Source organism: Eriocheir sinensis, chromosome 4, assembly GCF_024679095.1.
Source record: "Eriocheir sinensis breed Jianghai 21 chromosome 4, ASM2467909v1, whole genome shotgun sequence".
NCBI classification, from domain to species: Eukaryota; Metazoa; Arthropoda; class Malacostraca; order Decapoda; family Varunidae; genus Eriocheir; species Eriocheir sinensis.
This window is the reverse complement of record NC_066512.1, coordinates 26,025,883-26,038,268: the sequence shown is the minus strand read 5'-3', so window position 1 is coordinate 26,038,268 and position 12,386 is coordinate 26,025,883. Positions and strand designations below refer to the sequence as shown.

The 12,386-nt window shown below is 48.2% G+C and overlaps 2 protein-coding genes across 2 annotated transcripts; both read left to right on the top strand.

Moving 5' to 3' along the window:
• The first annotated feature begins 4,175 nt into the window (after positions 1–4,175).
• On the top strand, positions 4,176–8,284 carry LOC126981139 (hemocyanin subunit-like). The gene is made up of 4 exons (XM_050831857.1): positions 4,176–4,299; positions 4,501–4,536; positions 5,679–7,199; positions 7,417–8,284. Exons 1-4 carry the CDS (start codon positions 4,191–4,193, stop codon positions 7,845–7,847), a joined length of 2,097 nt encoding a protein of 698 aa, XP_050687814.1. The 5' UTR covers positions 4,176–4,190; the 3' UTR covers positions 7,848–8,284.
• LOC126982344 (keratin-associated protein 16-1-like) lies at positions 7,877–10,367 on the top strand. Its single transcript, XM_050834364.1, has 5 exons — positions 7,877–7,894; positions 8,446–8,574; positions 8,810–9,862; positions 9,972–10,104; positions 10,192–10,367. The coding sequence occupies exons 1-5, from the start codon at positions 7,877–7,879 to the stop codon at positions 10,365–10,367; spliced, it is 1,509 nt and encodes a 502-aa protein (XP_050690321.1).
• The last annotated feature ends 2,019 nt before the right edge of the window (positions 10,368–12,386 follow it).

The following is a 12,386-nucleotide window of genomic DNA, read 5'->3' as shown; positions in this document are numbered from 1 at the left end:
TTATTATTATTATTATTACCTTTCTATTAATAATTCTTCTTACTATTATCATTATTCTTTTTTACTTTAACCATTCTAAATTTTTTTCTTGTTTTTGCTTTTTTCCATCATCATTTTTAGTCCTATTATAATCATTTCTTTATCATTCAGTATTTTTCTCTCACCATTCAAACCTCTGTCATTCCTATTCTTATTACTACCATCTCAACGTCATTCATTATTTCTCCCTATAACCATTCTATCATTAATTCTTATTATTATTACTGCTCTCATTATTATTCTTACTATTATCATTCTACTGTCACCCATTATTCTTATGATTAACATTAGTATATCCAATGTTCATCTCAGGAACACATCAGCACCTACTATCTCTTTAATCATCATCATCAACGTTGCTGAGTCATCATAGTTAAGCAAAGTCACGTCCGTCACCAAAGACTTTCAAAGTTATCTCTAGATCACCTCACACGTAACTTGCAAAAGCATAACCGAGCTTCCCATGACACCAGCTCGTCACCCTCAACTCTCTACACTGCCATGCCCCAACCCATACACTAGTAAGGGTCATATTCTTAAAAATTTCGGCTCCCAAGTACACAAATTGGACACGGCTTTCGTAGGAATAGAGGGTCTTTCCAGGGGTAGTTTTATGACTCAGGTGGTATTCTGACAAAGCCTCTGTACCATGGAGGTAAACGTGCACTCATGACATTCCGATTAATCTTTTTTCTCCTCTTTTTTTACAGTAAAGGAAGCGGCTCATGGGCAAAAACAGATTAAAACAATAAAGCCCGCGAAACACTGCTGCTTTCAAACAGAGCAGAGAAGAGTGGTTAAAAGACAGCAGGAGTAAATATAGAGCAATGAAGGCTGTTCCAGAGTTTACCAGTGAAAGAAAGGGATGAAAGAATGAAGATGCTAGTTAACTCTTGCTAAAGGGATTTGAACAGTGTGGGGATGAACAAGGGTAGAGAGGAAATAGTTGATGTGGGAGGCGGACACATCTGAGGAAAGAATGCGAGGAAAGAATGAAGAAAAAAAGGCAAATCAATAGCTGAGAATACCGATCTATGAGCAATGAAATGAGAAAAAAATGCCATATCACTCAAGTGTGTGCCGGCCATCAGTCACTGCTTCAGTACGTGCTCCAAGCCGCGTTGCTTGTATTGCCTAGGTCAGCGGGGTTGGCTGACAGCGATAACACGAGATGGTCTAAGTGTCTATTTTATTGGGTGTGTCCGAAGACGATGTACCCGCTGTCACCAAGGAAGCTATTTTTAGGTTCAGGTAAAGTTGGGGGCATACAATATAGCTGCGCGTGGCCCTGGTGCTCATCTCCGTCGCATCGGCCCTTGAGCCCGGGGCACAGGGCCAGTGTGACATCCGGGTTATCGCAGTTTGCCTTCTACAGGTTTCCCCAGGTACCCATTTATCGACCAGCCCAAAACGGAGGATGAACAAATGGGTGAGCTGCACGACAACTGCCCGGGCTTTGATTTAACCCGGGAACGAGGAGTATTAGCCAGACACGCTGACCACTAGACCACGGAGGCATTTATTTTATTAGTCTTGCCAAATAAACTTGAACGGGTGGACAAACTTGAGGGAGAAGTAAGAGTCTCAGGTGAACCGTTTCGTGTGTGTGTGTGTGTGTGTGTGTGTGTGTGTGTGTGTGTGTGTGTGTGTGTGTGTGTGTGTGTAATTCACCTCTTGGTCTGCTGCGGGTCTCTCTCGAGACAGCCAGCCGTTCCCCTACGGAAGAGCACAGAGTACCAATCTTTGGGTAGGACTGAGACCACTCACACACAACACACCGCGACAACGAGGTCAAAACCCCTTGCCTTACGTCGCGTACCTGCTCACTGCTAGGTGAACAGGGGCTACACGTGAAAGAAGATAAACCCAAGGCCGGGGAATCGAACCCCGGTCCTTCTGGTTGTGAGGCAGACACTCCATCCACTGAGCTACCGGGCCGTGTGTGTGTGTGTGTGTGTGTGTGTGTGTGTGTGTGTGTGTGTGTGTGTGTGTGTGTGTGCCTACAATTAGTTAGATAGAGGTAGATGTAGGTTGATGAAAAAAATATATTAATGCATAAGTTCTGTAAATAGGGTTTGTTTCCCGGGATCCCGGGATCCCGGACAATCTTCAAGGTTTAATAATCCCGGGATATTTTTGCACATCCCAGGAAATCCTGGGATGAAATTAAGTACAAAAATAGGGGCAAATTTGACTGCAGGATGGTTGTGGACTTGTGGTTCTATTTATATTTATATACAGGGCATCCCGTGAGGAATGTTTTATGTGTGTGTGTGTGTGACTTACTGTTTAGATATTCTCTTGAGTATTATAAAGCAGCCATGGCACTCCCGTCACCCGTAACACAGCTCGTATAATGAACGCCATGTCTGCATAGTCCACGTTGCTGTATATATACGGCATTGAGATGAGCGTGACAACTTAACAAAATTACAAAAAAAGCAGCACACTTTCCCTTTTCTATGAGATACTTCTTAATCATTTAGTTCATGTTATAAAACTTATAACATGAACTAAATGATTAAGAAGTATCTCAAAGAAAAATAAAAAATAAATGAAGAAAAATTATACGTATGCATTCTTTATTTAATAAAGAATGCATACGTTTAATTTTTCTTCATTTATTTTTCCTGTCATTAAGTACTCTTTTCATTTCACGGAGTATAAATGAAAACAAATGTATTTTTTTTATCAGCGATAATGAACTATTATTTACATTGTCATTCGCATTGGAATTTGGAAGCAGAACAAAAATAAAGTAGTAAACGACGCATATTTTAGCTCCTATTCTTATTCCTTTACTTTGTTGAGAAACAAAGTGTATGCTGGAAATTTGGATTTTTTTTTTTTTTTTTTTTTTTTTTTTTTTTACGTCGTTGCCTGTTGCGCCGGTAGGCATCTTCCTGGTGGGGCCTGCTGGTCGGCCCAAGGCTTCTTCCAGTTGGGGCCTGATGGTCGGCCCACCCCGTTCTGGCGCAGGCGAGTGTTTATAGTGGCGCCATCTTGCATTGGCTCATGCTGCCCCCCCGGAACTCGTTCTTGATTCGCTTGGACGGCTTCCTCTAGAGTCCGGGTTGATGGGTGGTCTTCAGGACAGCATGTGGGTAGTTTTAAGCCACTCGGCGGTGACTGAAAAATCCGAGTGGTAGCGTGGGGATTCGAACCCGCGTCGTCCGTCACGCGGTGAATGTGGGCCCAGTACGCTACCAGTTCGGCCACCGCCTACATTAAACATTAAGTGGAATTAATAAGACTGTCAATCTATAGTAATATTTCTACATATCTATTAAAGTTAAGCACATCAAAAACCTGAAAGGGAAATTAGGTATAATGTGCAATTTTTGACAATTGAAATTTCCGGGAATTCCCTGGATCCCGGGATTAGGGCTAATTTTATCCCGGAAAAAGAAAAAGGTCCAAAACGACAATCCCTAACTGTAAAACAAGGAAATGTCGTGCCGAAAACATGAACCCTGCATGAGGACCTCGATAAGATGAGCGGGTCAAGCACAGGTAAACACTTGATAACGCGCTCCCTTCCTCATGTCCTTGATATTGTCTTGTTGCAGATGGCAACAGAAGAAGTAGAGAAAGGGAAAAAAGAAAAAAAGTGGAGAAGGAAGTGAGAAGCTGTTGCCAGTTAGTGCTTTAACTTAAGGCTGTGTCACGCCGAGTTCTATATCATGTTTCTCAGACTATAATTACTAGCCACAGTTCTTTTATTACATACAAAAAATATAAAAAAAAAAAATTCTATTCACTTATATTGAAAATCTCGTGATTTTTTCTTCGCACTACGACATCACTAGATATATATTTTCCTATGAACTTTCATTAATATTCAAATAAAATCTCTTGTATATCATGACATATCATACACATTCTAGAAAGAAAACTATTTACCAAAGAAGATTCACAGACAACGAAAAAATATCCACCGGTGAACTAAGCTGTCAAGGTTTTTCAAAGCACTTGCAGGAGTTATCTCTGAGAGGCAGTCTGAGATAGCGGGGAGTGGGCGGGCCTTCAACGAGCCCCGAGTTATCGGTGGCGGGGCGCCCCGGGGGGAGGTGGGGAGTGATCATAACGGGCCCAGACCATGAGGGGCTCAAGGGAGGAGAGGGAAGACGTCAAGGGGGAGGTCGCCCGGCATGTATATAAGCAGCGCGCAGCGACTGTCCGTCACCAACGAGTCCAGCCAACGCAGGATGAGGTGCCTGGTTCTGTTCGCTCTGGTGGCGGCGGCCGCGGCCTGGCCAAGTGAGTAGTCACAACGTTTTTGCAGAAACATTACAAATTACTGATATAAAAATAAATATTTCTTGGCATAACTTACAACTTTTAGCTTGCTGGCGTGGTGTCATTTCTACGATGAAGATTTCATTATAAAGCTTCAATAAATTTGTCGTTCATCATCTTTTCTGTAACAAACTAATCTCCTCCTTGCCCTTGCGGCGGCAGATATGATGGAGGGCTTCATGTCGGACTCCTCCGGGGGTGAGTAATCATGCTTTTGTTCATGAATGAAATTGTCGAAATACTTCTCCTTCAGAGAAGGAAGGCTCCTGTAACACAGAACTCCCAGACTGCAGCGTAGAATTCCCAGAATTGACTGCCTTTCACAATGAGTGTTTTTAGCTTCTAAGGAAAAGTAGTAAGTCACCTTCTTTAAAATATTCTCAATCAGACTTGTTTTAGAAAACAACGACACATTTACACACAGCTATGTCGTACAAAGTCGATTCTTAATCAACGTTGGGTTCAGTAACCGCAGAGAACAGTCTCCTGAGCTCTGATAAATGTTCATAGGTCACCTTCAGGCAAATACAGAACAGTTATCAACACACAGCTTTACCCTACCGAAAGAATGAAGTTCATTGGTCACTTTAAGGCAATTACAGGAGGGTTGGTTATGGAACCGAACTTTACCACATACATATTGCAAAATTGATTGTTGCTTATTATTCTCAATATTTCAACGGCTGTGTAATAAACTGAATTCTATTTTCCACATACACCAACACGACCTGTGCGTCTCACGAAACACATGGAAAAGTAATCCAGACCCGGAAAGAGTTGCGCAAAAACATTCCTTAACCAGTCGGGCAAAAAGGCACCCCACTCGCTAAGTGGGTTTGGGAGGTTTTCCGCATCAGGTGGGTCCACTACATGGATCTCCTTACCCCATCTAGATTAATTTATGTGTATTTCCCATTGATTTTCCCGTTTTCTATCAAATTTTTGGAGGGCATGGGCATCCATCTTCCTGTTTCCCAACACTTGGAAGACACAACATAATACAGGATAGGATCCCACCGCTGCCACCACTGTAACAAACCGGATTCTACTTCTCACATACACCTGCACGACCTGTGCGTGGCACGAAACACACGAGAAATGAATCCAGACTCCGAAAAGATTTTACCGGCGCCGGGGATCGAACCCGCAAACACCTGGATGGGAAAGTCCCTCCTTAACCAGTCTGCCAGAGAGGTTCCCCCCACTCGCTGAGTGAGTCTGGGAGGCTTTCGCACCAGGCGGGCCCACTACATAAGAACCTAAATATCACTTAATCAAGTTTCACAATCAAATTGTTTATGTTTGTATCAAATGAACATTCATCTCCCTATCTCTCTCAGGAGCCTCCGACGCCCAGAAGCAACATGACGTCAACTTCTTGCTGTGGAAGGTGTACGAAGACATCCGTGACCCAGCCCTGCAGGGACTCTCGCAGAGCTTTAACCCGAGCTCCGGCCACTATGACGACGACGGTGTTGCCGTGAAGCGACTCCTGCAGGAGCTCAACGACCACCGCCTGCTGGAGCAGAAGCACTGGTTCTCGCTCTTCAACAAACGTCAGCGCGAGGAGGCTCTCATGCTCTACGATGTCCTCGAACACTCCACTGACTGGGCGACTTTTGTCGGCAACGCCGCTTACTTCCGCTCCCGCATGAACGAGGGCGAGTATGTGTATGCCATATACGCTGCCGTCACTCACTCCGAGCTGACTCACGACGTGGTACTGCCGCCCCTCTATGAGGTCACTCCTCACCTCTTCACCAACAGCGAGGTCATCCAGGAAGCTTACACAGCAAAGATGACCCAAACTCCAAGCAAGATCAAATCCCACTTCACCGGCAGCAAGAGCAACCCTGAGCAGCGCGTGGCCTACTTCGGCGAGGACATCGGCATGAACACCCACCACGTCACCTGGCACTTGGAGTTCCCCTTCTGGTGGGACGACTCCCACGAGAACCACCACATCGAGCGCAAGGGCGAGAACTTCTTCTGGGTCCACCATCAGCTGACTGTCCGCTTCGACGCTGAGCGCCTGTCCAACCACCTTGACCCCGTCGAGGAGCTGCACTGGGAAGATGTCATCCACGAGGGCTTCGCTCCCCACACCATGTACAAGTACGGTGGTTACTTCCCCTCTCGCCCAGACAATGTGCACTTTGAGGACGTGGACGGCGTGGCCCGCGTGCGAGACATGCTGATCCTGGAGAGCCGCATCAGGGACGCCATTGCTCACGGCTACATCACGGCCAAAGACGGATCCACCATCAGCATCAGGGACGCTCACGGCATCGACGTGCTGGGAGACGTCATTGAGTCATCCACGTACAGCCCCAACCCACAGTACTACGGCGCCCTGCACAACACTGCTCACGTGATGCTCGGCCGCCAGGGTGACCCTCACGGCAAGTTTGACCTTCCCCCCGGTGTTCTCGAGCACTTCGAGACTGCTACGCGCGACCCCGCCTTCTTCCGCCTCCACAAGTACATGGATAACATCTTCCGGGAACACAAGGACAGCCTCACTCCCTACACCACCCAGGAGCTCGAGTTCCCCGGTGTCTCCATCGATAGTGTTACCTTGAGCAACCAGTTGGAGACCTACTTCGAGGACTTCGAGTACAGCCTCGTCAACGCAGTCGACGACACTGCTGAGGTCCCTGACGTAGAAATCGCAACCATTGTGCCCCGCCTTGCCCACAAAGACTTTAGCGTCACGCTCGGCGTCACCAACAACAACGGCAAGGAGGTGTCTGCTGTCGTGCGCGCCTTCGCCTGGCCCCAGTACGACAACAACGGCGTCGAGTTCTCCTTCAACGATGGCCGCTGGAACGCTATTGAGCTGGACAAGTTTTGGGTCAAGCGTGAGTATCCTGAGTGGCATTGTTCTTAACTGTTCTGAGGCTAACACTGAGCAATATGTAATCCCTTGCATCTATTAAGCGTGGCAACATAGTATCTCTTGGGATGTTCTTTTTAACAGTTGTGAGCCAAACACTGAATTATAGGTCATCTATTGAGCTCTAAGACTGAGTGGCGTGCAAACATGAATAGTCAGATTGATGGTTTCCTCCCCGACAGTGACTCCCGGTGCCAACACCATCACCCACTCCAGCAAGGACTCGGCGGTCACCGTTCCTGACGTGCCAAGCTTCAAGGACCTGATGGAACAGACCGAGACTGCCCTGAGATCCGGATCAGCACTTCACCTCGAGAAGTTCCACAGCGGTCTTGGGCTGCCCAACAGATTCCTCATCCCCAAGGGCAATGCCCAAGGCATGAAATTCAACGTTGTGTTCTTCCTCTCTGACGGTGAGAAGGACGCCGCCGTCGACGGGCTGCACGACAGCACCACCTTCAACCACTACGGCTGTGCCGACGGCAAGTACCCCGACAACCGCCCACACGGCTACCCGCTGGACCGCCGCATCGACGACGAGCGCATCATCACAGGCGTCACCAACTTCAAGCAAGTCATTGTCAAGGTCTACCACGTCGAGGATGAGCACTAAACACATAGCCTAGCAGACTGCCGCAGCGGATGGGAGCGGAACAGGATGTTCGTCGCCACAATAACTCAACACAACGAACTGAAAACTTAAGGCCATCGATCTCAAAATATGCCGCGTCGAGGAACATTGAAGACACAACCAAACAGATTGGAGCAGCGACGAGGGGCGGGGCAGGACATTCACCGCCCCCACGAACACACACAAGTAAATCAACAACTTAGTTAACACTGCGGAAGCGGCGGCGGCCATCACGACATTCGCCGTCACGCCGAATACAAAACAACAAAATCAACGAGTAAAGTGAACTGTAACCTTGCATTTCTACCAGCCACAGATCTATACAACACTTTCGTAAAGGAACATATATGATTCTTCATTATATTAAGACATAAAATATAAATATATGAATTCAAAATAAAGAACTCCTGCCTAAACAATATTTTATGAGCCTCAGAAATGACGCGTCGATACGGTGCATCATCCCTATATTGTGTACCTGAAACTATTGCCTGCTTGACCCTGCAGCAGTCACCTCACCTCTGAAGCCCTTGTGTGGTTCGTGCTGATCTGCCCCCTATGGTTTGTTTGATACCCCCAGTGTTTGTACCACCCAGTGTTTGTGTGCCTCACACCCAGTGTTTGTGAGCCTCCCACCCAGTGTTTGTGTGCCTCCCACCCAGTGTTTGTGCCTCCCACCCAGTGTTTGTGTGCCTCACACCCAGTGTTTGTGAGCCTCCCACCCAGTGTTTGAGCCTCCCACCCAGTGTTTGTGAGCCTCCCACCCAGTGTTTGTGTGCCTCCCACCCAGTGTTTGTGTGCCTCCCACCCAGTGTTTGTGTGGCTAACACCCAGTGTTTGTGTGCCTCCTACCCAGTGTTTGTGTGCCTCGCACCCAGTGTTTGTGTGGCTAACACCCAGTGTTTGTGTGCCTCACACCCAGTGTTTGTGTGCCTCACACCCAGTGTTTGTGTGCCTCACACCCAGTGTTTGTGTGGCTCACACCCAGTGTTTGTGTGCTTCCCACCCAGTGTTTGTGTGCCTCCCACCCAGTGTTTGTGTGGCTCACACCCAGTGTTTGTGTGCCTAGCACCCAGTGTTTGTGTGCCTCCCACCCAGTGTTTGTGTGCCTCCCACCCAGTGTTTGTGTGCCTCCCACCCAGTGTTTGTGTACCTCCAACCCAGTGTTTGTGTGCCTCCCACCCAGTGTTTGTGTGCCTAGCACCCAGGGTTTGTGTGCCTCCCACCCAGTGTCTGTGTGCCTCCCACCCGGTGTTTGTGTGCCTCCCACCCAGTGTTTGTGTGGCTCACACCCCGTGTTTGTGTGCCTAGCACCCAGTGTTTGTGTGCCTCCCACCCAGTGTTTGTGTGCCTCCCACCCAGTGTTTGTGTGGCTAACACCCAGTGTTTGTGTGCCTCACACCCAGTGTTTGTGCCTCCCACCCAGTGTTTGTGAGCCTCCCACCCAGTGTTTGTGTGCCTCCCACCCAGTGTTTGTGTGCCTCCCACCCAGTGTTTGTGTGCCTCCCACCCAGTGTTTGTGCCTCCCACCCAGTGTTTGTGTGCCTCCCACCCAGTGTTTGTGTGCCTCCCACCCAGTGTTTGTGTGCCTCCCACCCAGTGTTTGTGTGCCTCCCACCCAGTGTTTGTGTGCCTCCCACCCAGTGTTTGTGTGCCTCCCACCCAGTGTTTGTGTGCCTCCCACCCAGTGTTTGTGTGCCTCCCACCCAGTGTTTGTGTGGCTCGCACCCAATGTTTGTGTGCCTAGCACCCAGTGTTTGTGTGCCTCCCACCCAGTGTTTGTGTGCCTCCCACCCAGTGTTTGTGTGCCTCCCACCCAGTGTTTGTGTGCCTCCAACCCAGTGTTTGTGTGGCTCACACCCAGTGTTTATGTGCCTAGCACCCAGTGTTTGTGTGCCTCCCACCCAGTGTTTGTGTGCCTCCCACCCGGTGTTTGTGTGCCTCCCACCCAGTGTTTGTGTGGCTCACACCCAGTGTTTGTGTGCCTCCCACCCAGTGTTTGTGTGCCTCCCACCCAGTGTTTGTGTGGCTAACACCCAGTGTTTGTGTGCCTCCCACCCAGTGTTTGTGTGCCTCACACCCAGTGTTTGTGTGCCTCCCAACCAGTGTTTGTGTGCCTCCCACCCAGTGTTTGTGTGCCTCCCACCCAGTGTTTGTGTGCCTCCCACCCAGTGTTTGTGTGCCTCCCACCCAGTGTTTGTGTGCCTCCCACCCAGTGATTGTGTGCCTCCCACCCAGTGTATGTGTGCCTCCCACCCAGTGTATTTGTGGCTCACACCCAGTGTTTGTGTGGCTCACACCCAGTGTTTGTGTGCCTCCCACCCAGTGTTTGTGTGCCTCCCACCTAGTGTTTGTGTGCCTCCCACCCAGTGTTTGTGTGCCTCCCACCCAGTGTTTGTGTGCCTCACACCCAGTGTTTGTGAGCCTCCCACCCAGTGTTTGTGTGCCTCCCACCCAGTGTTTGTGTGCCTCACACCCAGTGTTTGTGTGCCTCCCACCTAGTGTTTGTGTGCCTCCCACCCAGTGTTTGTGTGGTTCCCAAAATATCTCCTATTCTTCAACAACACTCAGCTGACACCGTCTTCAGCGCTAAACATCCTCGGTTTATCCTTGTCGCGGGAATCAACCCTTTTTGGGTCTGTTACCGCCTTTTGAGCACAAGCTTGTTATAATCTTATTTTACCCCGTGACAATTGGCGCCCAAAACAGTGACTCCTTCTGGCTGGTAAGTGTGTGCACGTGGCTAGGTGTGTGTGTGTTATAGGACCACAGCTTAGTATAACTGTGTTATTAAGTCTTGTTAGCTAGCAGAGCGTTAACATTTACCTCTGACTAGTTTTGTGTGTTGTCCTCAGGTATAGGTTCTGTTTTACTGCCAACTTTTGTTCTGTTCCTTTTGCCCCTAGTGCCAGTGAGCATAGAGTTTGATATTAGGGCATATTATCTTTCCCCAGTGCTACCGTGACCTTATCCGGAATTATCGCGCTCCGTGAAGACAACAGGTGCCCTGTGCTTCGCCGGCAGATTGTGGGCATAAGTCCTGTGTCAGCGAGTCGCGCCTGACGGAGGCTCGGTGGGGGTGTGCTGAGCCGTTGCCAGTAGCCGTGCCAGGGCGCCACTTTCTTTGTCTCCTCGTCGCCGATGACATCACTTCATCCAGCGCCCAGATTTGTTTTGGGAGGACGGACTCCACCTGAACGAGGTTGGTTCGGCGCGGCTAGGAAGGCTCCTGAACGATGCAGTTGAAACCTTCTCGAAAAGCTATTCAGAAAACTGCAGGCGAGGGCAAGGCAAAAGCAACCCTTGATCAACCGAACCGTTGCGTCGATGCAGCTTGCAAGAAACTGTGTAACCAACGACGCCTCCGACAAGCAAACTCATACAACACGACGCGGCCAAACCAGGAGTCACATTTCCATTTTGTACACAAATGCACGCAGTCTACTACCCAAAAAGGACGAAATTAGGGCGTATATTGCAACTGAGAAGCCAGATGTGGTAGCCATCACAGAAACTTGGGCCAACTCTGCACATCTAGTATCTGAACTGTCATTTCCCGGGTACGAAAGCTTCCAAAAAAAATCAAATGCACAAGAAAGGAGGAGGAGTAATTTGCTACGTAAAAAGTACGCTCCCTGCCATAAAAATAGACAAACAGGACGCAGAGAATTACGACTCCGTCTATGTGGAAATAACTGCGAATAATAAGAAACTAACACTTGCGACCGAATACAGGCCTCCAAAACAACAAGCAGCCGATGACACTGCCCTGTACGAAGAGCTTCACTCTTTAACACAAAGTAAAGAAGCAATAATAATTGGGGACTTTAATTGCCCTAACATTGACTGGGGACAATTGACTGGAGATCAAGTGGGTAGCAGGCTTATAGAAATGGTGGAGGATTCGTTCCTCACTCAAGTTGTAACTCAACCAACAAGAGAAAACAATCTGCTGGATCTGGTATTAGTAAGCGACCCCGACCTCATTCGCGACTGTGAAGTTGGTGAAAAAATTAACGGTTGCGATCACCACTTCATCCGTTTCAATGTCAACGTAAGTCACAAACTCGTAGACAGTCCGTCAGTGACACCAGACTACAAAAAAGCAAATTTCAACCTAGCGCGTGAGCTGCTTCCCCCTGCGACCTAGGACCAACTTCACCTAACCGACAATACAATCGACAACGTATGGAACAACTTCAAAGATAAGCTTTTGGGAGTAGAAAAGGCTACAGTGCCTACGAAACCCAGGCGAGTAAATGGTGCCGTAGATCCACCGTGGATGACCAGAGAAATAAAAAGGGCGGTAAACTTAAAAAAAAGGAATTATAACCTAATGAAAGAGAATGATACGGCCGAAGCCCGTACACAGTACCAAAACAGCTTCAGAGCTTGTCGCACCCTTATTCGGAGTAGTAAACGCAACTACAAAAACAAATAGCGCGTGACATTAAGACAAACTCAAAAAACTTCTTCACATACATCAGATTGAAAAAGAAAGAAATATCCAATATTGGTCCC